The sequence below is a fragment of the Staurois parvus genome, unplaced genomic scaffold (assembly GCF_062004578.1).
Source record: "Staurois parvus isolate SC_StPar_1 unplaced genomic scaffold, SC_StPar_1.0 ptg001376l, whole genome shotgun sequence".
Taxonomy (NCBI): Eukaryota; Metazoa; Chordata; class Amphibia; order Anura; family Ranidae; genus Staurois; species Staurois parvus.
The window spans coordinates 540,111-565,579 of NW_028319172.1; the positions used below are offsets into that span (position 1 = coordinate 540,111).

The 25,469-nt window shown below is 48.9% G+C and overlaps 1 protein-coding gene across 1 annotated transcript in view; it reads left to right on the forward strand.

The window, feature by feature from the left end:
• The window catches only part of LOC149436333 (tumor protein p63-regulated gene 1-like protein), a 42,474-nt gene that overhangs the window by 3,034 nt on the left and 13,971 nt on the right, over positions 1 to 25,469 (forward strand). The window contains exons 2-3 of the mRNA XM_089661716.1: positions 511 to 602; positions 4,482 to 4,658. Of these exons, the coding sequence (XP_089517842.1) occupies positions 511 to 602; positions 4,482 to 4,658 (269 nt within the window). The remainder of the gene's footprint in view (positions 1 to 510; positions 603 to 4,481; positions 4,659 to 25,469) is intronic.

A 25,469-nucleotide genomic window follows, 5' to 3' on the forward strand; every position in this document is an offset into this window, starting at 1 on the left:
ACTGCTCTGGTGCTTCAGGCTAGCTCTCCAACCACCTTCTGGGCACACCTTTCCAGAGATTGGATAGGTTTCCATAAATATTCAAGCTGCTCTCCCATTCTTCCTCCCATTGTATTTCTAGAATCTTCCAGAATGCAGGGGAAAGCTATCAAACCAGAAACCTGTGCAACACCAAGCAGGCTAGAACAATCAACCCCTGCTCCACTGATAGCTAAACTAAATTTACCTAAAAACTTGTACTAACTAGGAGGGTTCTACAGGTGAATGGATATGCAAGGGAACAAAAGGGAGGTAAATATAAGCATCTGAAGCACAAGTTCACTTTAAAGCTAAGTTCAGATATTTATATTAGTTACATTTAAAATATATTTAATGATGTTTAATGGGCACAAAACTACATTCATTGGTGTTGTTTGGAGTTCAGCTTTAAGTGACTTCCAGGTCTTGTGGTCTTTTCATGGAACACCAAGTCTCAGATTTCCTGATGTCTCTCACTCTGTCTTTCAATAGCCTTCAGTTGTCCAGCAAGCAGTGCAGAACCTTACAGGGTATCTCTCCGAAGATGAGGATGGGCAACTCCAAAGCTCCTGGATCTTGGCACAGTGAGTATTGAATCTGAGCTTGTGCAAATAAGAGCCTTTATTACCTGGTTCCATCTGTTCCAAAAATGGGATTGATGAAAGGGAACAGCAGGTGGGGTGGGTTTACTAAAACTGGAGCTTGCAAAATCTGGTGCAGCTGTGCATTGAAACCAATCGGCTTCTGACTTCAGCTTGTTCAATTAACCTTTGGCAATAAAACCTTGATTGGAAATCATGAATGTGCTTCTGGTGCCACTCAAGACTGACAGAAAATGAAGGTCACCCCACCGGCAAAGAAGAAAAGATGGGAGCAGCGTCCCAAGTAACTCCAGACACTTAGAGATATAGATGAGGATGGACGCTGCTCAAAACGAACTCCAGGAGTAAGAGAAGAACGGGATGTAGTAGGATGGCCTCAGCAGTCACTCTGGCCACGCCTCTGACTCCTGGGGTTCGGTTTGAGTGGCGTCCATCCTCCTCTATATCTGGAAGCTGATTGGTTTCTATGCAGAGCTACACCAGATTTTGCAAACTCCAGTTTTAGCAAATCAGCCCCATTTTGCCAAAGTGTACGGAAAGAGATAGCCAAGCAGGATATTGGCTCCTATCCCCATTGCCATATGGATGAAGGAAAGTAAAAAGTAATGTAGCACTACCTTAGAGATTGCTGATGAATTTGGGCCCCCCTATTGTCCTGCACAGCCAGTCAGTTAGCATTTTCCACACAAGCTTTCATCCGTAGAAAGAAATCAGGCCTTGAGCATTGGTTTTGTTATTTTATTGAGGGGATTAAACTTGGATAGGGTAAGGGATGTATAGGATGCCCAAGGGAACTAGAATCTGAGGACATCTTCCTGAACTATTCACAACTTCTCCTTCTTGAAGCAACATAGTCTCTGTTGGAGTGCTAGCCAACAGCTCCAGTGGTACCAACCCAGACCCTAGATCAGCAATGGGCAAACTACGGCCCGCGGGCCGTATACGGCCCGGCGGACCTTTTAATCCGGCCCGCGGAGCTAGGCTCCCGCAAGGCCAGTGGTCGGCTAGATGCGGCTCTCCTGTGTGCCGGGCGCCCGCTCCCCTCCCTCCACTCGGGCGGGCGGGCGGCCTCCTCTCCTCCTCTCCCCTCCCCTCCTCTCGGATGGCCGCCCCCCCTCTCGGATGGCCGCCCCCTCCCTCCTCTCGGGCGTCAGGACTCTGCAGCTGTCAGGATGTAGGCGGGGCCGCCAGGATGTAGGCGGGGCAGCGTGACAAACTCTTCTCTCACAGTCCTCCCTGAAGACCAGAACGGCGCGGGAATACGAGAGGAACGCGCGGAGCAAAGGTAAGTGAATTGACACAGGGGGGACTTACTATATGGGGAATGAATTACTATATGGGGGACTTACTATATGGGGGGGGACTTACTATATGGGGAATGAATTACTATATGGGGGACTTACTATATGATGAATGAATTACTATATGGGGGACTTACTATATGGGGAATGAATTACTATATGGGGGACTTACTATATGGGGAATGAATTACTATATGGGGGACTTACTATATGGGGAATGAATTACTATATGGGGGACTTACTATATGGGGGACTTACTATATGGGGAATGACTTACTATATGGGGAATGACTTACTATATGGGGGATGAATTACTATATGGGGGATGAATTAATATGGGGGATGAATTACTATGTGGGGGATGAATTACTATGTGGGGGATGAATTACTATGGGGGATGAATTACTATATGGGGGATGAATTACTATATGGGGGATGAATTGCTATATGGGGGATGAATTGCTATATGGGGGATGAATTGCTATATGGGGGATGAATTACTATGGGGGACGAATTACTATATGGGGGACAAATTACTATATGGGGGACAAATTACTATATGGGGGACGAATTACTATATGGGGGATGAATTACTATATGGGGGATGAATTACTATGGGGGATGAATTACTATATGGGGGATGAATTACTATGGGGGATGAATTACTATATGGGGGATTAATTACTATGCTTACTATGGGGGAATATTACTATACTTACTCTGGATGACACATACACATCATTCATCTACTCTTGGTCCGGCCCCCGGGTCCAATATATGAACCCATTGCGGCCCTCAAGTCAAAAAGTTTGCCCACCCCTGCCCTAGATGAACTCCTCTTCACCCAGCAATCTGGAGACTTTCTTCCTGAGCAGGGGATCTGGCTCCTGTTCCTTTAAATGGGTAACAGTCACTAGTAGGGGGCTAATCTGGTTGCCCACCAGAGTGCTCCTTCCTCTATCTGCCCAGGGGGTGCAGGTATACTCACTCAGATCCTCTCCTGTACCACTTGCGGAATGGCTGCTGCTACCAGGCCTGTCAACTGGGCTGCTCCTTTCCTGCCATACAGGTGGTCCTCTCTCAGGGGGCCAGTGAGTCCTAAGTTTTCCCCCCTTTCCAGTTCCAGGCTCACAGGCAGGCCCATCCCAATAGGCCTCCTGGAAGCCTTCCTCCTTCAGCTTCCCATCTTTCTTCTTCTCATTCCTCTCCAGTGGTGGACTGACAACTCATGGGGCCCCCAGGCAATAGGGGATCATGGGGCAACTGTGTCCTCACCCACGCTCAAACCACACCCAAAAAAACCTATGCAGTGCCCGAGCGCCCAAATGGTCAGTCCGCCTCTGCTCTTCTCCCACCACCACACTCCTGCTACTGAGCAGGCTCTTCCACTTTGAACAGAGTCCAGCCCCTTGCCAAGCCTCCTGTTGGGGATTCACGGAAATCCCTCAAAAGTGCAGCCAATCACTCCTCAGATCCACCCACTGCCTCTAAGGCCCTCCTCCGAAAGCCTCAGAGCAGGGGAAAATTCTAGAGGGGATGGCCTGCAGAGTCTCAGTCTTGACCAGAATTTGACCCCTCTGGCTATCTCACCTGAGCTGCTAATCAGCTCCTAACTAACTATTAGGGTCTAGCTCCCCTTAGCTAAACTAGGAGGGTGCTACAGTACAGCTGGATTTATGTTTTTCATATCTACATTTCAACCAAGTTCAGCTGGGGTTGGTTTTGGCATTAAAACACTGGCACCAAAGATTGATATTCAGCATTGTATTGGTACTTATGGGACAGTGCCTACAGCAGCAGCTCGACAGGGGGTCACCCTAAGCTGCAAAATTTACTGTGGTCATTTTTCTTCATTTTGGTTTCATCTTCTGATAATTTGTGGATGTTTCTGATACAATTAAAAAAACTGTAGGAGGAAGAGATTGCAGGGGATATTGGGAGGAGTCAGAAGACTCTCTATTGTTCAGGAAACATGAAACCATCTCTGCTTTCTCTTCTCTGCTGGCCTGTACAGTTAAAAAGTAACTCTGGATACATAGAAAACTCTATGGTAAATGCAAGAACATATGCATTGTGGTGCCGCTAAATAAAAAAACAAAAAACAGGTAGCTAGGATTTTTGGTGCATGGAGGGCCTACTGGAAATGTAAAGGCAATGCACTATAATGTGAGTCAATATGTGCACAAAAACATAGGAGTGAATGTGCCCTAGAAGTCCAGGGAAACCCACCTACCCTTACACCAAGCACCAACCTTAATGGTCAAACTAACCTCTAAGGCTTGCCATAAATGGCCATCACCATGGCCATGAATTAGACAAAATTCAAGCCATGGATGGCTTTGCAAATTTCATTGGGCTTGACAAAAGTTGGTTTTGGGTTTAAACCTATTGGCGGAATGTTGCCTGCATCCTATCAGATATTCAAGCAGCCGCTGCCTGAATACAATAGGCAGTAGATACTGTTAGTATGTAGGCTTCAGGTAGAGAGGTTGTCAATAGAAAAGCATCAATGTTTCTATGCTCTCTTTAATTTCATTGGTCTCCTACTTGTCTTCTACAGGATTAGCCACTGGGGCACAGAGCGTGAAGTTCTTGTCTTCCTGTGTGAGCATTCCTTTCTGATCTGTTACTATAACTTCCTAGAGATGGGCAGCTGCCGTTTATTCCGCATCCCTCTGAATTACATTGACACAGTGATATGGGGACCTCTGGCCTACTCCAAGATGGCGCTTAACAAGTGAGTCTTCTGCAAAACCCAACAATGTACAACAATTCGACCATTTTTATTTTAGTCTTGGATAGGGTAGGGAGGGTTAAAATCACTGGAAGTTTATGTTTTCTTTTCATGTACCATTGTGAAACCTTCCCTTCACTTCCTATCTCAAAGAAAAAACAGGAAGATAGTGGAAGCTAGTAGTTGTTGGTCACAGTCAACTGGATTTGTTCTGTAATGTTGAAGACGTTTCGGAGCCTCTCCAAGACACTTCTTCAATTCCAATAAATGTCAGGAAGAGTGGTTACCCAATATTCACACCTCCCATCCTGTTCTTGGGCAATGCCAGAAAGATGCCCCAAAATTTTTATCAGCCTGTTGCCCTCGGAGCCCTTTGATGTGGCCTTCTACTTTAATCCAGGGAAGCACATGGCCAGGGTCGGCAACTCATTGATTTGGGCTTTTCGACCCACCATCTCAGAGCATGAGAGTGCAAGTGCACTTTGCTTGGAACCTAGCAGCCTGGAGATGGAGAGCGATGCAGGAAAATAAAGTCAGTGTATTGAACAACACATACGCAGCACTTTTGCAATGGACATATTGGCACCTATAAGGGGTCAACAACTATTAGGCTGCTTTCACACTGATCCGAGGGTGCATTGCAGTGCACCCGTAGCTTTCCTGCGGGTTAACTGCACTGAGCCATAGGCTTCTATTATATCCTGTGGGTTTGGTGCACTGAAAACACCCCAAAATTCCTGAATGCAGGAGTTTTAGTGCACTTTCAGAAAGTGCACCACACCTGCAAAATATAATAGAAGTCTATGGCAAAGCACGACTAACCTGTAGGAAAGTCACACATGTACTGCGCTGCACCCACAGAGCAGGTTAACCATGGCGCATTGCTGTGAAAGCAGCCTTATAGGGGGCTCAGAACAGTAAGGGCTCATCTGCAGTTTGTGGGGGCAGTAAAACCCCATAGTTGAGACATTATTTTTACCACACACCTCAACCACTGGTGTCATAATGGGTCGTAATGGCGACCCTGACCCATGACGCTACACCAGTGATTGGGACAGGAGGGGCGGCAGAAGCGGCATATACAGGAACCGATCCTCTCCATTTTTCTCCTGCAACTGCTGAAAGCCGGCTTCTCCTCCTCTCCCTCCTGCCGTCATTGCTGTAGGAGGAAAATGTTCCTTATGCTATCCAAAATAAAAAAAAAATTATAGTCTGAACCATTTCATTTCATTGTAGCCTGTGACTGGTTACCAAACGACTTAGGTGGCCCTCACTCTTCAAAAGGTTGAGAACCCCCTAATTTATATCAACACCCTAAGGAACTTTAATCCAAATCCTTATGGAAAGTGTTGATGTTGATTGTCCAACAACAGGATGGGAGATGTGAATGTTTGTGTAACCAATCTTCTTGACATTCATTAGAACTAGAGAAGTGGCTTGGATGAGATACAAAATGTCAACATTACAGAAAAAGTCCAGATGAATGTTACCAACTATCACAAGGTACACCATGACCTGGATAAATGAACGCTTTCATAAATGTGAATGGAGATCTCCCAAGGTGAGGGGCTTTACCCTCTTAGACAGTTGTCCCCAAAAAAGGTATCCCCATTGAAGGATTTCCGCTCACCACTTGTTCTGGGGGTGACTCTAAAATGTTGGGTTTCTTCTCACTTCCTTTCTCAGTGACAATGATTAGCAGGATATAGAGAGAGGGTGAATCTTACCAATGGGGTCACAGACAGAAATAAAAACTTGTCAATAAATATAACTTTTTGCTCACTACATCCAAAAGTTAAAGAAGGGCTTTCCTAGAGTTACACTGTAAGATAAATCCTGGTTAACGTGGTGGTGGTAACAATTAGAGATGAGCGAAGAAATGAAAAATTCGATTCGACTGATTCGGCGAATTCGTGGACAATATTCGATTCGAGTCGAATAAATTCGCTGTGAATTTAACTTAAAAAAGGGTGTTTCTAGGCTTCAGAGAGACTTAATATTAGTGCAGAACACTGTACCTTTAATTTAAATGCCCTTGGAGTCTGCTGGGGAAGAGAAATAATACTGTCTGTCAGTATGACATGCAGATGAGTGCCGTCGATCTTAGAATCACTGCACACTTCACTCCTTTGGCCAGTCACGGGGCCAAAACCAGTGTTTGGAGCCACAGTGTGGCGGTGGAGGCAGCAGCAATGGGAGGCCATACAGCAACCTATGACAAAATGGAAACCAGCAGGAGCGTGAGGAGACCTGAAAGTGGCACATGGCAGAGTGGGAGCAATGGGAGGCGGTACAGGGACCCAGGTCACACTGTGGGCCCAGCAGCAGCGTGACCAGGCGGTACGGGGGCCCATGGCCGATATGGGGCTTGGTGGCACCAATGGAAGGCCTGTAATCTGCCAGCAACCTATGACAAAATGGACAACCGCAGGAGTGTGAGGAGATTTCAAAGTGGCACATGGCAGAGTGGAAGCAATGGGAGGCCGTACAGGGACCCAGGTCACACTGTGGGACCAGCATCAGCGTGAACAGGCGGTACGGGGGCCCATGGCCGATTTGACCTCATTCATCCCATAGTCCTGCCGACTCACGAATAGCGTGGCCTCCTCAAAGGGCCTGAGCAAGCGCAGGTGTCACACATGAGCTGACAATGGCTGACATCTAAGTTACACAGGGAGTACCTTTATCCGCTTTTAACATCAGGAAATCTGTGATGGCCTTTAGCTGTTCGTAAAGGCGGTCTAACATATGTAGGGTTGAATTACACCTTGTTGCAACGTCACAGCATGAGGAGTCGGTACGGGGGCCCATGGCAGATTACATGTCTGGCAGCAGCAATGGGAGGCCCGTAATCTGCCAGCACCCTATGTCAAAAAATTTAACACACCAGCAGTGTGAAGAGACCTGAAAGTGGCACATGGCAGCAGAGTGTGGCGATGGAGACAGCAGCAATGGGAGGCCGTACAGGGACCCATGAGAGACTCTGGACTTGGCAGCAGCATGAGGAGGCGGTATATAGGGGCCCATGGCAGATTAGGGGCCTGGCAGCAGCTATGTGAGGCCCGTAATCTGCCTGCACCCTATGTCAAAAAATTAAACACACCAGCAGTGTGAAGAGACCTGAAAGTGGCACATGGCAGAGTGTGGCGATGGAGACAGCAGCAATGGGAGGCCGTACAGGGACCCATGAGAGACTCTAGACTTGGCAGCAGCATGAGGAGGCGGTATATAGGGGCCCATGGCAGATTAGGGGCCTGGCAGCAGCTATGTGAGGCCCGTAATCTGCCTGCACCCTATGTCAAAAAATTTAACACACCAGCAGTGTGAAGAGACCTGAAAGTGGCACATGGCAGCAGAGTGTGGCGATGGAGACAGCAGCAATGGGAGGCCGTACAGGGACCCATGAGAGACTCTGGACTTGGCAGCAGCATGAGGAGGCGGTATATAGGGGCCCATGGCAGATTAGGGGCCTGGCAGCAGCTATGTGAGGCCCGTAATCTGCCTGCACCCTATGTCAAAAAATTTAACACACCAGCAGTGTGAAGAGACCTGAAAGTGGCACATGGCAGCAGAGTGTGGCGATGGAGACAGCAGCAATGGGAGGCCGTACAGGGACCCATGAGAGACTCTGGACTTGGCAGCAGCATGAGGAGGCGGTATATAGGGGCCCATGGCAGATTAGGGGCCTGGCAGCAGCTATGTGAGGCCCGTAATCTGCCTGCACCCTATGTCAAAAAATTTAACACACCAGCAGTGTGAAGAGACCTGAAAGTGGCACATGGCAGCAGAGTGTGGCGATGGAGACAGCAGCAATGGGAGGCCGTACAGGGACCCATGAGAGACTCTGGACTTGGCAGCAGCATGAGGAGGCGGTATATAGGGGCCCATGGCAGATTAGGGGCCTGGCAGCAGCTATGTGAGGCCCGTAATCTGCCTGCACCCTATGTCAAAAAATTAAACACACCAGCAGTATGAAGAGACCTGAAAGTGGCACATGGCAGAGTGTGGCGATGGAGACAGCAGCAATGGGAGGCCGTACAGGGACCCATGACAGACTCTAGACTTGGCAGCAGCATGAGGAGGCGGTATATAGGGGCCCATGGCAGATTAGGGGCCTGGCAGCAGCTATGTGAGGCCCGTAATCTGCCTGCACCCTATGTCAAAAAATTAAACACACCAGCAGTGTGAAGAGACCTGAAAGTGGCACATGGCAGAGTGTGGCGATGGAGACAGCAGCAATGGGAGGCCGTACAGGGACCCATGACAGACTCTAGACTTGGCAGCAGCATGAGGAGGCGGTATATAGGGGCCCATGGCAGATTAGGGGCCTGGCAGCAGCTATGTGAGGCCCGTAATCTGCCTGCACCCTATGTCAAAAAATTTAACACACCAGCAGTGTGAAGAGACCTGAAAGTGGCACATGGCAGCAGAGTGTGGCGATGGAGACAGCAGCAATGGGAGGCCGTACAGGGACCCATGAGAGACTCTGGACTTGGCAGCAGCATGAGGAGGCGGTATATAGGGGCCCATGGCAGATTAGGGGCCTGGCAGCAGCTATGTGAGGCCCGTAATCTGCCTGCACCCTATGTCAAAAAATTTAACACACCAGCAGTGTGAAGAGACCTGAAAGTGGCACATGGCAGCAGAGTGTGGCGATGGAGACAGCAGCAATGGGAGGCCGTACAGGGACCCATGAGAGACTCTGGACTTGGCAGCAGCATGAGGAGGCGGTATATAGGGGCCCATGGCAGATTAGGGGCCTGGCAGCAGCTATGTGAGGCCCGTAATCTGCCTGCACCCTATGTCAAAAAATTAAACACACCAGCAGTGTGAAGAGACCTGAAAGTGGCACATGGCAGAGTGTGGCGATGGAGACAGCAGCAATGGGAGGCCGTACAGGGACCCATGACAGACTCTAGACTTGGCAGCAGCATGAGGAGGCGGTATATAGGGGCCCATGGCAGATTAGGGGCCTGGCAGCAGCTATGTGAGGCCCGTAATCTGCCTGCACCCTATGTCAAAAAATTTAACACACCAGCAGTGTGAAGAGACCTGAAAGTGGCACATGGCAGCAGAGTGTGGCGATGGAGACAGCAGCAATGGGAGGCCGTACAGGGACCCATGAGAGACTCTGGACTTGGCAGCAGCATGAGGAGGCGGTATATAGGGGCCCATGGCAGATTAGGGGCCTGGCAGCAGCTATGTGAGGCCCGTAATCTGCCTGCACCCTATGTCAAAAAATTAAACACACCAGCAGTATGAAGAGACCTGAAAGTGGCACATGGCAGAGTGTGGCGATGGAGACAGCAGCAATGGGAGGCCGTACAGGGACCCATGACAGACTCTAGACTTGGCAGCAGCATGAGGAGGCGGTATATAGGGGCCCATGGCAGATTAGGGGCCTGGCAGCAGCTATGTGAGGCCCGTAATCTGCCTGCACCCTATGTCAAAAAATTAAACACACCAGCAGTGTGAAGAGACCTGAAAGTGGCACATGGCAGAGTGTGGCGATGGAGACAGCAGCAATGGGAGGCCGTACAGGGACCCATGACAGACTCTAGACTTGGCAGCAGCATGAGGAGGCGGTATATAGGGGCCCATGGCAGATTAGGGGCCTGGCAGCAGCTATGTGAGGCCCGTAATCTGCCTGCACCCTATGTCAAAAAATTTAACACACCAGCAGTGTGAAGAGACCTGAAAGTGGCACATGGCAGCAGAGTGTGGCGATGGAGACAGCAGCAATGGGAGGCCGTACAGGGACCCATGAGAGACTCTGGACTTGGCAGCAGCATGAGGAGGCGGTATATAGGGGCCCATGGCAGATTAGGGGCCTGGCAGCAGCTATGTGAGGCCCGTAATCTGCCTGCACCCTATGTCAAAAAATTTAACACACCAGCAGTGTGAAGAGACCTGAAAGTGGCACATGGCAGCAGAGTGTGGCGATGGAGACAGCAGCAATGGGAGGCCGTACAGGGACCCATGAGAGACTCTGGACTTGGCAGCAGCATGAGGAGGCGGTATATAGGGGCCCATGGCAGATTAGGGGCCTGGCAGCAGCTATGTGAGGCCCGTAATCTGCCTGCACCCTATGTCAAAAAATTAAACACACCAGCAGTGTGAAGAGACCTGAAAGTGGCACATGGCAGAGTGTGGCGATGGAGACAGCAGCAATGGGAGGCCGTACAGGGACCCATGACAGACTCTAGACTTGGCAGCAGCATGAGGAGGCGGTATATAGGGGCCCATGGCAGATTAGGGGCCTGGCAGCAGCTATGTGAGGCCCGTAATCTGCCTGCACCCTATGTCAAAAAATTTAACACACCAGCAGTGTGAAGAGACCTGAAAGTGGCACATGGCAGCAGAGTGTGGCGATGGAGACAGCAGCAATGGGAGGCCGTACAGGGACCCATGACAGACTCTAGACTTGGCAGCAGCATGAGGAGGCGGTATATAGGGGCCCATGGCAGATTAGGGGCCTGGCAGCAGCTATGTGAGGCCCGTAATCTGCCTGCACCCTATGTCAAAAAATTAAACACACCAGCAGTGTGAAGAGACCTGAAAGTGGCACATGGCAGAGTGTGGCGATGGAGACAGCAGCAATGGGAGGCCGTACAGGGACCCATGACAGACTCTAGACTTGGCAGCAGCATGAGGAGGCGGTATATAGGGGCCCATGGCAGATTAGGGGCCTGGCAGCAGCTATGTGAGGCCCGTAATCTGCCTGCACCCTATGTCAAAAAATTTAACACACCAGCAGTGTGAAGAGACCTGAAAGTGGCACATGGCAGCAGAGTGTGGCGATGGAGACAGCAGCAATGGGAGGCCGTACAGGGACCCATGAGAGACTCTGGACTTGGCAGCAGCATGAGGAGGCGGTATATAGGGGCCCATGGCAGATTAGGGGCCTGGCAGCAGCTATGTGAGGCCCGTAATCTGCCTGCACCCTATGTCAAAAAATTTAACACACCAGCAGTGTGAAGAGACCTGAAAGTGGCACATGGCAGCAGAGTGTGGCGATGGAGACAGCAGCAATGGGAGGCCGTACAGGGACCCATGAGAGACTCTGGACTTGGCAGCAGCATGAGGAGGCGGTATATAGGGGCCCATGGCAGATTAGGGGCCTGGCAGCAGCTATGTGAGGCCCGTAATCTGCCTGCACCCTATGTCAAAAAATTAAACACACCAGCAGTGTGAAGAGACCTGAAAGTGGCACATGGCAGAGTGTGGCGATGGAGACAGCAGCAATGGGAGGCCGTACAGGGACCCATGACAGACTCTAGACTTGGCAGCAGCATGAGGAGGCGGTATATAGGGGCCCATGGCAGATTAGGGGCCTGGCAGCAGCTATGTGAGGCCCGTAATCTGCCTGCACCCTATGTCAAAAAATTAAACACACCAGCAGTGTGAAGAGACCTGAAAGTGGCACATGGCAGAGTGTGGCGATGGAGACAGCAGCAATGGGAGGCCGTACAGGGACCCATGACAGACTCTAGACTTGGCAGCAGCATGAGGAGGCGGTATATAGGGGCCCATGGCAGATTAGGGGCCTGGCAGCAGCTATGTGAGGCCCGTAATCTGCCTGCACCCTATGTCAAAAAATTTAACACACCAGCAGTGTGAAGAGACCTGAAAGTGGCACATGGCAGCAGAGTGTGGCGATGGAGACAGCAGCAATGGGAGGCCGTACAGGGACCCATGAGAGACTCTGGACTTGGCAGCAGCATGAGGAGGCGGTATATAGGGGCCCATGGCAGATTAGGGGCCTGGCAGCAGCTATGTGAGGCCCGTAATCTGCCTGCACCCTATGTCAAAAAATTTAACACACCAGCAGTGTGAAGAGACCTGAAAGTGGCACATGGCAGCAGAGTGTGGCGATGGAGACAGCAGCAATGGGAGGCCGTACAGGGACCCATGAGAGACTCTGGACTTGGCAGCAGCATGAGGAGGCGGTATATAGGGGCCCATGGCAGATTAGGGGCCTGGCAGCAGCTATGTGAGGCCCGTAATCTGCCTGCACCCTATGTCAAAAAATTAAACACACCAGCAGTGTGAAGAGACCTGAAAGTGGCACATGGCAGCAGAGTGTGGCGATGGAGACAGCAGCAATGGGAGGCCGTACAGGGACCCATGAGAGACTCTGGACTTGGCAGCAGCATGAGGAGGCGGTATATAGGGGCCCATGGCAGATTAGGGGCCTGGCAGCAGCTATGTGAGGCCCGTAATCTGCCTGCACCCTATGTCAAAAAATTAAACACACCAGCAGTGTGAAGAGACCTGAAAGTGGCACATGGCAGAGTGTGGCGATGGAGACAGCAGCAATGGGAGGCCGTACAGGGACCCATGACAGACTCTAGACTTGGCAGCAGCATGAGGAGGCGGTATATAGGGGCCCATGGCAGATTAGGGGCCTGGCAGCAGCTATGTGAGGCCCGTAATCTGCCTGCACCCTATGTCAAAAAATTAAACACACCAGCAGTGTGAAGAGACCTGAAAGTGGCACATGGCAGAGTGTGGCGATGGAGACAGCAGCAATGGGAGGCCGTACAGGGACCCATGACAGACTCTAGACTTGGCAGCAGCATGAGGAGGCGGTATATAGGGGCCCATGGCAGATTAGGGGCCTGGCAGCAGCTATGTGAGGCCCGTAATCTGCCTGCACCCTATGTCAAAAAATTTAACACACCAGCAGTGTGAAGAGACCTGAAAGTGGCACATGGCAGCAGAGTGTGGCGATGGAGACAGCAGCAATGGGAGGCCGTACAGGGACCCATGAGAGACTCTGGACTTGGCAGCAGCATGAGGAGGCGGTATATAGGGGCCCATGGCAGATTAGGGGCCTGGCAGCAGCTATGTGAGGCCCGTAATCTGCCTGCACCCTATGTCAAAAAATTAAACACACCAGCAGTGTGAAGAGACCTGAAAGTGGCACATGGCAGCAGAGTGTGGCGATGGAGACAGCAGCAATGGGAGGCCGTACAGGGACCCATGAGAGACTCTGGACCTAGCAGCAGCATGAGGAGGCGGTATATAGGGGCCTATGGCAGATTAGGGGCCTGGCAGCAGCTATAGGAGGCCCGTAATCTGCCAGCACCCTATGTCAAAAAATTAAACACACCAGCAGTGTGAGGAGACCTGAAAGTGGCACATGTTTGAGGCATGATTCATGGCGGATTTAGTCAGTTGTGTCAGGAACTGGTGGTTTGAAATCCAGACTAATCCACGCCTGATTCATTTTCACAAACGTGAGTCTCTCCACACTTTGGGTGGACAGTCGTGTCCTCCGCGGAGTTACAATACCTCCTGCCGCACTAAACACGCGCTCCGATGCCACGCTACTGGCCGGGCATGACAGCCTTTCAAGGGCAAATTCAGCTAGTTGGGGCCAAAGGTCAAGTTTCGTTGCCCAGTAGTCAAGGGGATTGTCTACCTCGGTTGGCAGGGTGCTGTCCAAGTAGGCCCAAGCCTGTTGTTTGAGCTCCTGCTCCAGGTCCACCTGATGCTGCTGCTGCTGCTGCGGCTGGTTAGTAGTTTCCTCACTGCGCTGGTGAAGAAAGCTACTCATCATCGACTGCAGACTGAGGCAGCCACTGCTGGTGGAGCTGCCACTGCTCCTACCACCCCACCCCTCCCCTGCTGCCATGCCAGCGGAACGTGAGCGCACAGGGCCCACAGTGTCTGAGGATGGACGTTGGCGCACAAAGGCAGAGACCAACTGACTACATAGGTGGTTTTTATAGTACGTAATTTTGGCCTCCCTCTCAGCAGGTGTGAAAAAGGCCACCATTTTGGACCGGTAGCGAGGGTCCAACAAGGTGGACAGCCAAAAGTCATCCCTCTGTCTGATGGTTATTATTCGGCTGTCGCTACGCAAGCAACCGAGCATGCTATGGGCCATTTGTGCCAAGGAATGCGAGGGACTCCCTGCCTCCATCTCCACAGCATACTGCCACGGTGCGTCTGGGTCCTCTGTCTCCTCCTCCTCCTCCTCTACCAGATGCTCCTGCTCCTCCACTCCTGTCCGCTGAGTGGAAAAACCACCCATTTCACTCAATAATTCCTGAGCACAAATGTCCTCCTCTACCTCCTCCTCTTCTTCCTGTCCTGCCCCCACAGGGGTCATGTGGCGTTGAGATCTGTGCGCCACATCTACCGCACCCTGACCAGCCATTGTTAACAGCATTTGTTCCAGGACGTGCAACAGAGGAATGACGTCGTTCATCCCATAGTCCTGCCGACTCACGAATAGCGTGGCCTCCTCAAAGGGCCTGAGCAAGCGGCAGGTGTCACGCATGAGCTGCCAATGGCTGACATCTAAGTTACACAGGGGAGTACCTTTATCCGCTTGTAACATCAGGAAATCGGTGATGGCCTTTCGCTGCTCGTAAAGGCGGTCTAACATGTGTAGGGTTGAATTCCACCTTGTTGCAACGTCGCAGATCAGGCGATGCTGTGGAATTCCGTTCTGCCGCTGCAGCTCAATGAGGGTGTTCTTTGCGGTGTAGGAATGGCTGAAATGCATGCACAGTTTACGTGACATTTTAAGGATGTCTTGCAGTGGGATGGTGGATTTTAGGAACCGCTTGACAACCAGATTGAACACGTGAGCCATGCATGGCGCATGGCACAACCTTCCTTGACGCAGAGCAGACACCATGTTCTTTCCGTTGTCAGTCAACATGGTTCCGATTTTTAGTTTGCGCGGAGACAGCCATCTGTCGATTTCTCTGTTCATTACACTCAGCAGTTCCTCCCCTGTGTGACTACGTTCGCCAAGGCATACCAGGTGCAGCACAGCGTGACACCGTTGCGCCCTGCACATGTGATATGCCGGTCGGGTAATGGGACTTGGCACGGGGGTGGCGGCTGAGGACACGGCGGAAAAAGAGGTGGTAGAGGCGGACATGCTTGCTGGACCAAGGACGTGCAAACGTGGAGGCAAAAGCGTCGTGACCTGTCCAAGTTGCTGGTGCGGCTGTGCCGGCACCACGTTCACCCAGTGGGCCGTAAATGACATGTACTGTCCCTGACCGTAGTTACAGCTCCACACGTCGGCGCTGCCGTGCACTTTGGCAGAGACCGACATGCTCAAAGACTGGCCCACCATCTCTTCTACATGTGAATGCAGGGCTGGCACTGCCTTTTGGGCAAAGAAATGACGGCTTGGCACTCTCCACCGCGGCGCGGCACAAGCCATCATTTCTCGGAAAGGTGCTGAGTCCACCAGTTGGAAAGGGAGGGACTGCAGCACCAGCAACTTGGACAGGAGGACGTTCAGCTTTTGCACCGTCGGGTGCGTGCTCGCAAACTGTTGTCTCTTGGATACGGATTCCAAGAAAGACTGTTGACGGAATCCGAGAAGAGGAGTAGCAGGAGAAGGAGCATCTGAACGAGCGGAAGATGCCAATGAGCGACAACTCCCCTCAGCAGAGGTGTTGGAGCCTTGACTGGCTGATAGAGGGCGATTGACGACGTCGGGTGACGGAGCAAGTAACGGAGCGGGTGATGGAGCGGGGGCTGGGGCAGGCAGAACCGCCGTATGTTTATCACGGTTTTCCCAGGCCACCGAATGGTGACGCTGCATATGCTGACGCAACGCTGTAGTCCCAACATGGGCCCCCTGGCCACGCTTGCATTTCTGGCCACATAGTCGACATACGGCTACGTTTACTTCCTCGGGCGGCTTGAGGAAAAATTGCCACACCACCGAGTAGGAAACTTTGCCCCCGCTACTCTTCACTGGCTGACTGCTACTTCCTCCGTGCGCACCGGCACCACTACTGGCCGTGGTGGTAGGCTGCAGTGGAGCTGGTGCTCTACTCCGTGGACGTTTGGCTCCACTGACACTGATGCGACCCTGCTGCTGTCTCCTGGGCAACCCACCGACTGTTTTGCTCGCTGCCAAGCTGCCACCCTCTTCTCCTGATGATGCGGAAGAAATTGACTGATGACGACGAGGCTGCCAAGTGCGATCAACCTCCTCATCATCAAGTAGGGTCTCCGCCTCACTACTAGCCCCCTCGGCTGCGTCTGGGTCAGGAGACAGACCTGTCTCTAGACCGGCTACCGAGCCACTCTCCTCGCCAGTACTTGTTCGCTTGGCTGCTGAAAAGGCCGATGTCTCCCCCCGTTCCTGACCGCCCTCTGTTAGCTCTTCCTCACTGTACAGTGGGGCTGAGCCCACAGCATGCGATACTTCGCTTGGTGAGGGAACAGCAAAGGACAGGGGCAGGTAGAGGACACGTGATTTCAGTGGGCTTGGTCCCGGGCCATGCCAACTAACGGTTGTGTCTGACGTACCCACCGACCGTTGGCTGTAGGTGTCAGAGGTGACCTGGGAAGAGGAAGACGACCGAGCCAACCAATCAATGACGGCAGGGTTGTCGGTGGAGACACGACCGCTGGATGACACCGGGAGCACTGGCCTCTGGCTGCGAATACTGCTGCCTCGACCCCTTCCTCTGCTGCCACGTCTGCTCGCTCCTAAAACATTGCCTCCTCTGCCACTCCTCTGCATGTTGTCTGACATACTATTTAATTCAACGATTAGGTGTCCCTGAGTAACAATTCTCTGGCACTCAGTAACAATTCTGTCTGTCCCTGAGTATGAATTCTGTGGCCCTGAGTAACAATTCTGTGTCTGTGCGAGTAACAATTCTGTGTCTGTGCGAGTAACAATTCTGTGTCTGTGCAAGTAACAATTTTGTGTCTGTGCGAGTAACAATTCTCTGGCACTCAGTAACAATTCTGTCTGTCCCTGAGTAACAATTCTCTGGCACTCAGTAACAATTCTGTCTGTCCCTGAGTAACAATTCTCTGGCACTCAGTAACAATTCTGTCTGTCCCTGAGTATGAATTCTGTGGCCCTGAGTAACAATTCTGTGTCTGTGCGAGTAACAATTCTGTGTCTGTGCAAGTAACAATTTTGTGTCTGTGCGAGTAACAATTCTCTGGCACTCAGTAACAATTCTGTCTGTCCCTGAGTAACAATTCTCTGGCACTCAGTAACAATTCTGTCTGTCCCTGAGTATGAATTCTGTGGCCCTGAGTAACAATTCTGTGTCTGTGCGAGTAACAATTCTGTGTCTGTGCAAGTAACAATTTTGTGTCTGTGCGAGTAACAATTCTCTGGCACTCAGTAACAATTCTGTCTGTCCCTGAGTAACAATTCTCTGGCACTCAGTAACAATTCTGTCTGTCCCTGAGTAACAATTCTCTGGCACTCAGTAACAATTCTGTCTGTCCCTGAGTAACAATTCTCTGGCACTCAGTAACAATTCTGTGTCTGTGCGAGTAACAATTCTGTGTCTGTGCAAGTAACAATTTTGTGTCTGTGCGAGTAACAATTCTCTGGCACTCAGTAACAATTCTGTCTGTCCCTGAGTAACAATTCTCTGGCACTCAGTAACAATTCTGTCTGTCCCTGAGTAACAATTCTCTGGCACTCAGTAACAATTCTGTCTGTCCCTGAGTATGAATTCTGTGGCCCTGAGTAACAATTCTGTGTCTGTGCGAGTAACAATTCTGTGTCTGTGCAAGTAACAATTTTGTGTCTGTGCGAGTAACAATTCTCTGGCACTCAGTAACAATTCTGTCTGTCCCTGAGTAACAATTCTCTGGCACTCAGTAACAATTCTGTCTGTCCCTGAGTAACAATTCTCTGGCACTCAGTAACAATTCTGTCTGTCCCTGAGTAACAATTCTCTGGCACTCAGTAACAATTCTGTCTGTCCCTGAGTAACAATTCTCTGGCACTCAGTAACAATTCTGTCTGTCCCTGAGTATGAATTCTGTGGCCCTGAGTAACAATTCTGTGTCTGTGCGAGTAACAATTCTGTGTCTGTGCAAGTAACAATTTTGTGTCTGTGCGAGTAACAATTCTCTGGCACTCAGTAACAATTCTGTCTGTCCCTGAGTAACAATTCTCTGGCACTCAGTAACAATTCTGTCTGTCCCTAAGTAACAATTCTCTGGCACTCAGTAACAATTCTGTCTGTCCCTGAGTATGAATTCTGTGGCCCTGAGTAACAATTCTGTGTCTGTGCGAGTAACAATTCTGTGTCTGTGCAAGTAACAATTTTGTGTCTGTGCGAGTAACAATTCTCTGGCACTCAGTAACAATTCTGTCTGTCCCTGAGTAACAATTCTCTGGCACTCAGTAACAATTCTGTCTGTCCCTGAGTAACAATTCTCTGGCACTCAGTAACAATTCTGTCTGTCCCTGAGTATGAATTCTGTGGCCCTGAGTAACAATTCTGTGTCTGTGCGAGTAACAATTCTGTGTCTGTGCAAGTAACAATTTTGTGTCTGTGCGAGTAACAATTCTCTGGCACTCAGTAACAATTCTGTCTGTCCCTGAGTAACAATTCTCTGGCACTCAGTAACAATTCTGTCTGTCCCTGAGTAACAATTCTCTGGCACTCAGTAACAATTCTGTCTGTCCCTGAGTAACAATTCTCTGGCACTCAGTAACAATTCTGTCTGTCCCTGAGTAACAATTCTCTGGCACTCAGTAACAATTCTGTCTGTCCCTGAGTAACAATTCTCTGGCACTCAGTAACAATTCTGTCTGTCCCTGAGTATGAATTCTGTGGCCCTGAGTAACAATTCTGTGTCTGTGCGAGTAACAATTCTGTGTCTGTGCAAGTAACAATTTTGTGTCTGTGCGAGTAACAATTCTCTGGCACTCAGTAACAATTCTGTCTGTCCCTGAGTAACAATTCTCTGGCACTCAGTAACAATTCTGTCTGTCCCTGAGTAACAATTCTCTGGCACTCAGTAACAATTCTGTCTGTCCCTGAGTAACAATTCTCTGGCACTCAGTAACAATTCTGTGTCTGTGCGAGTAACAATTCTGTGTCTGTGCAAGTAACAATTTTGTGTCTGTGCGAGTAACAATTCTCTGGCACTCAGTAACAATTCTGTCTGTCCCTGAGTAACAATTCTCTGGCACTCAGTAACAATTCTGTCTGTCCCTGAGTAACAATTCTCTGGCACTCAGTAACAATTCTGTCTGTCCCTGAGTATGAATTCTGTGGCCCTGAGTAACAATTCTGTGTCTGTGCGAGTAACAATTCTGTGTCTGTGCAAGTAACAATTTTGTGTCTGTGCGAGTAACAATTCTCTGGCACTCAGTAACAATTCTGTCTGTCCCTGAGTAACAATTCTCTGGCACTCAGTAACAATTCTGTCTGTCCCTGAGTAACAATTCTCTGGCACTCAGTAACAATTCTGTCTGTCCCTGAGTATGAATTCTGTGGCCCTGAGTAACAATTCTGTGTCTGTGCGAGTAACAATTCTGTGTCTGTGCAAGTAACAATTTTGTGTCTGTGCGAGTAACAATTCTCTGGCACTCAGTAACAATTCTGTCTGTCCCTGAGTAACAATTCTCTGGCACTCAGTAACAATTCTGTCTGTCCCTGAGTAACAATTCTCTGGCACTCAGTAACAATTCTGTCTGTCCCTGAGTAACAATTCTCTGGCACTCAGTAACAATTCTGTCTGTCCCTGAGTAACAATTCTCTGGCACTCAGTAACAATTCTGTCTGTCCCTGAGTAACAATTCTGTCTGTCCCTGAGAATGAATTCTGTGGCCCTGAGTAAGAATTCTCTGGCACTCAGTAACAATTCTGTCTGTCCCTGAGTAACAATTCTCTGGCACTCAGTAACAATTCTGTCTGTCCCTGAGTAAAAATTCTGTGGCCCTAATAACGTTTCTGTGGCCCTAAGTAACAATTCTCTGGCACTGAGTGAAAATTCTGTCTGTCCCTGAGTATGAATTCTGTGGCCCTAACTAGCGTTTCTTTGTCCCTAAATAACGATTCTGTGGCCCTCATTAACAAGTCTGTGTCCCTGAGTAATGGTTCTCTGTCCCTAAGTAACTTCTCTCTGTCCCCAATTCTCGTTTCTGTGGCCCTAACTCTGTCCCTGTCCCTAGTACAGAGCGGTCTGCCTCTGTTCAATGACTGCAGGCAAATGAAGATTTCCAAAATGGCCGCTATATATACCTCGACCATTACACAGTGCTGGCTGGCTGGCTGCTGATTGGCTGATGCGATCACATGTCGTTGAGGAATGCATTATGGGGCAGCGCGCCTTGTCTGCGCGCCTTCCCCGACATCCCCGCTCCGTCGCCGCACATGTCAGCCGCCATTTTCGGAAAAATTTCGATTCGCGCGTCCGAATTAGGCTGTTTTTCGGATTCGGCACGAATCAAAATTTTTCCGATATTCGACTCGAATTCCACTTCGGATACTTCGATTCGCTCATCTCTAGTAACAATGTTTCTAGAGACTTTTTTTCTGGAGTTTTTCTTTTGCCAAAACAAAGATGGGAAAATAACATACATTTCCATAGCCAATGAGCATTGACACAGAAATGAATCAAAGACCAATATAAAACCTACAATAGACCAAAGGAACGATCCTCCTCCAATGATGTTAGGTGGAGAATAACTCAAAAGAAACAAGCAAGAGTGAACAACTTCAATTACCCTAGAACAGGGTGTCCAAACTATGGCCCTCCAGCTGTTGAATACTACAAGTCCCATCATGCCTCTGCCTCTGGGTGTCTTGCCTGTTGATGTCAGAGTCTTGCAAGGCCTCATGGGACTTGACACCTGGAGGGCCATAGTTTGGACACCCCTGCCCTAGAAGCACTAAATCTATCAAGAAATCACATCACGTCCACCCACTTGTGAAGAAAATGTGCAACTAAATAGTAGACAATGAAAATGTCCTTCAACAAAGGTCCATAAACTTTATCTTCTGGATCCCTTGAGAGTTCCACACCACCATTGTGCTTTATGTGAAACACACTCCCGTCTTTCCACCGCACTCACCGCTAATTATTGCCTCTCTATCACGGTCTGGGGTAAGGTTCAGAGACCAGTAGCTATAGCAGTAGCCCAACCAACAGGTCACCCTGGGAAATGGCGCAGGCTCACCTGAGGTGCGGGGTCTAAGCACTAACCGGTTTTCACCAGAGCTCCTGACGGTGGAGATGGGTTTTGCTGCGTGTTAGTACCAGGTCGCAGTTCTCAGGATCACCCCACCAGGAAGTGAGCAAGCCGGAATCCCGTAGCAGATAGGGCAGGTAGGGATCTAGCAGAAGTGGAGTCAGTCAACAAGCCAAGGGTCGGTAACAAGCAGTAGCAGGTGGGAATGAGGCAGAATCGTAGTCAGGAACAAACCAAGGGTCGGTAACGAGCGGTAGCTGGTGAGGATGAGGCAGAATCGTAGTCAGGAACAAGCCAAAGGTCGGTAACAAGCGGTAGCAGGTGGGGATGAGGCAGAATCGTAGTCAGGAACAAGCCAAGGGTCGGTAACAAGCGGTAGCAGGTGGGGATGAGGCAGAATCGTAGTCAGGAACAAGCCAAAGGTCGGTAACAAGCGGTAGCAGGTGGAGATGAGGCAGAATCGTAGTCAGGAACAAGCCAAAGGTCGGTCACAAACGGTAGCAGGTGGAGATGAGGCAGAATCGTAGTCAGGAACAAGCCAAAGGTCGGTCACAAACGGTAGCAGGTGGAGATGAGGCAGAATCGTAGTCAGGAACAAGCCAAAGGTCAGTCACAAACGGTAGCAGGTGGAGATGAGGCAGAATCGTAGTCAGGAACAAGCCAAGGGTCGGTAACAAGCGGTAGCAGGTGGGGATGAGGCAGAATCGTAGTCAGGAACAAGCCAAAGGTCGGTCACAAACGGTAGTAGATGAGGATGAGGCAGAATCGTAGTCAGGAACAAGCCAAAGGTCGGTAGCTAAGGTATGGATGGCAGCAGGAGAGACAAGTGAGATACTGACTGGAGAAGGCACAATAATCTGCAAAGAGGAAATGCAGAGACATGGCTTTTATCAGGAAGTTCATGGGAGGAGCAAGGGGTTCAAGGTTCAAGATAAACAAGGTCAAGGTAGGATCATCCAAATACTTGTCAAGGGTGCTGTCCAGCATTCCAGGTGGCTCAGCGAGAAAAAACATTGCCTCTCACCACAGAAGGCCCAGGTTCGGGCCCAGGCTCTGACACTCTCATTACTGATCAGCTCAATGCGCTCAAACACTTTATGATGACAAAGGAATCAGGCACTGGTCAGCAGTCCCAGTTAAACTGGTCTTCAATTCCACTAGGATCTCAAGCATAGGGGACACAAAATGCTCCTCATAGTGTGATCCAGTATAAATAAATTTATTAAAAAGTGAAAATACACTCACAGCGATAAAACAACCTGTAGCTCATCAAATTCAGAGTTATGTTCCGGCCAAAGTAACAGTTGCATACTGCATCTCACCGCATCACCAGGATTCGCATCGCATCCGGTCGTCTTTCTGACGTCACTTACTTTTGCCTTATAGTCATCCCCTGACATTCCATCCTTCCGACGTGATCTTAGGGTGTGACTAGAGGGCCTTGCTCTTCCAGTTTTATTTACTTTCTCCTCTGGCAGTTAACCCTTTAATATCCAACATATACAAATGGTGGTTTGTATAGATATACATCATCTTGAACAGCGGCCATTGCAGCCTACCATAGGTACTACTACATCATCATTGCCAGGGTTATAAACAACATGTAGATTGGAGCTAGCCATGGGGTCAGAGAGAATTGACTCCCTCTACACATATCCATGCTGCTGCAATCTTGGTTAATTCATCAAAATAAATAATAATAAAATAAATCCATAATAAAAACATAATTAAAACCTAAGTACTGCATCCTCAATACCAGGGTATATGGAATTCATAGAATTACCCTAGCCGTGGGGTCAGAGAGCAATACATCTCTCTGCATCATCACTCGGTAGAGACTTTTGCCGGAACGTAACTGAATTTGATGAGTTTTTTTATCGCTGTGAGTGTTTTTTTTTTTTACTTTTTAATAAATTTGTTTATACTGGATCACACTATGAGGAGCGTTTTGTGTTCTCTATGCGTAGCCTCCCTGGCGGGGTAAAGTTTCAGCATCAAAAGCGGTAACCTCCCCGAGCTACACTCAGGCTTACCATGCGGCGCTGCTCCGGGATCTGTTCTTCTCTTACCTTGTCCTGCGCTCCCACGATGTCCCCCCTGCAGTGTCCCCGGCAATATAATCCGGCGGATGCCGGTATCTGTCTTCCGGGTTCCGTTCCCTGCGACGTTGGGACGTACGGGGGACAGAACTGGCGGGAAATTTGAAAATGACAAAAAGTGACATTCACTAAAATCACATAGTATAACATTCCTGTATCAAACCATTTCACATACATTTTGTCCCGAGTGCTTTGTCCGGCGCCCTGCCTGCATTTTTACTGTTCTTTCTGCCTGGAAACTGAGAAACGTCCATGGCGTCCAAAAAGCGTCCCTTTAGGTCAAAAGCGGTTTTCGACCGGCTAGAGAACAGCGATAGTAAATCAGAACCACTTGCAGAATTGAGTGATAATGATTCGTGGGGGAAATTCCTCATCAGACGCTGAAAACGATTCTGCGACTGAGCTCAGCGATGTGCGAACTTGGCGCTCTATTTCACATTTCAGTGTTTTTGGTTTGATTATATTATTTATTTATTTTTTTTATTCCATAAAAGTTTATTAGTGAGATACAGAATGGTACAGGAAATATGCGTATGAATCGGATATCAGGCGCTTGACAAAGCATAAAACAAGAAACAGGAAAAAATGGAATGAAATGCAACACTGTGAGTAAAATGAACATGTCGGGTCACCACAAGGCCTGTCATACTCAGGTCTATAGAGGATTGAGGCGTCGTACCTCCATCAAGTATATGTCAATGTGTAAATCTGTACAGGGAGGGAGGATATATTTGAAACATATGTAAAAGTTATTATTACAATCGTAAGATGATGGAGATATCGGAATGCAAGTGTGAGTTGTCGTGAGAGCCGCTAATAAAAATAAGGGGGGGTATGCTATCCACCTGCCAAATGTTCCTGTGATGAATAACTGAAATTATATACAGGGTGCAGCAACATAACTTCCTTTTTTCAAAACACAATAAAACCCATTTTATAAATCAGAATTGTTTTTATTGTCTTTAACCACTTCCTGTCCGGACACTTTCACCCCCTTCCTGTCCAGGGCAATTTTCAGCTTTCAGCGCTATCACACTTTGAATGACAATTGCGCGGTCATGCAATACTGTACCCATATGAATTTTTTACCATTTTTTTGAGACAGATAAAGCTTTATTTTGGTGGTATTTATTCACCGCTGGGATTTTTATTTTTTTTACTATGTAAATGAAAAAGTCCAAAAATTTTGAAAAAAAGTGTTTTTTTTTTATAAAATTTTGCAAATAAATAATATTTCATCCTAAATCTTGGCCAAAATTTATTCCGTTATTTTTTTAGTAAAAAAAAAAAATCCAAATTAGTTTATAACCAAACATTATAATTTTTAAACATTTTTTTTTACATTTTTATTTAATTTTTTTTTATATTATTTTTTTATTTTTTTTTTTATTTTTACATACTGTCACCCTAGCAGTACAGTGTCACCATGGTGACACTGTACTACTTGTGGGGGGTGATGAAGATTTTTTTTTTTTTTTTTACACTGATTGCTTTTACACCCATATAGGATGTAAAAGCAATCATTTCTCTTTCTCTCTGTCTGCATTCTTGCAGTCATTGAGAAATACTGAGTGAGCTGTGATTGGTCACAGCTTGTCACATGGTACAAGGCTGTTGTGAATAGCCTTGTACCATGTGACCTCTGTGATCATTCACAGATTTCACACGTAGTAAGCAATGATGTCACAAGTGACATCTTGCTTACTACTTTGCATGTGATCACTGATTCGCCAATCAGTGATCACATGACCGGGACCTCGT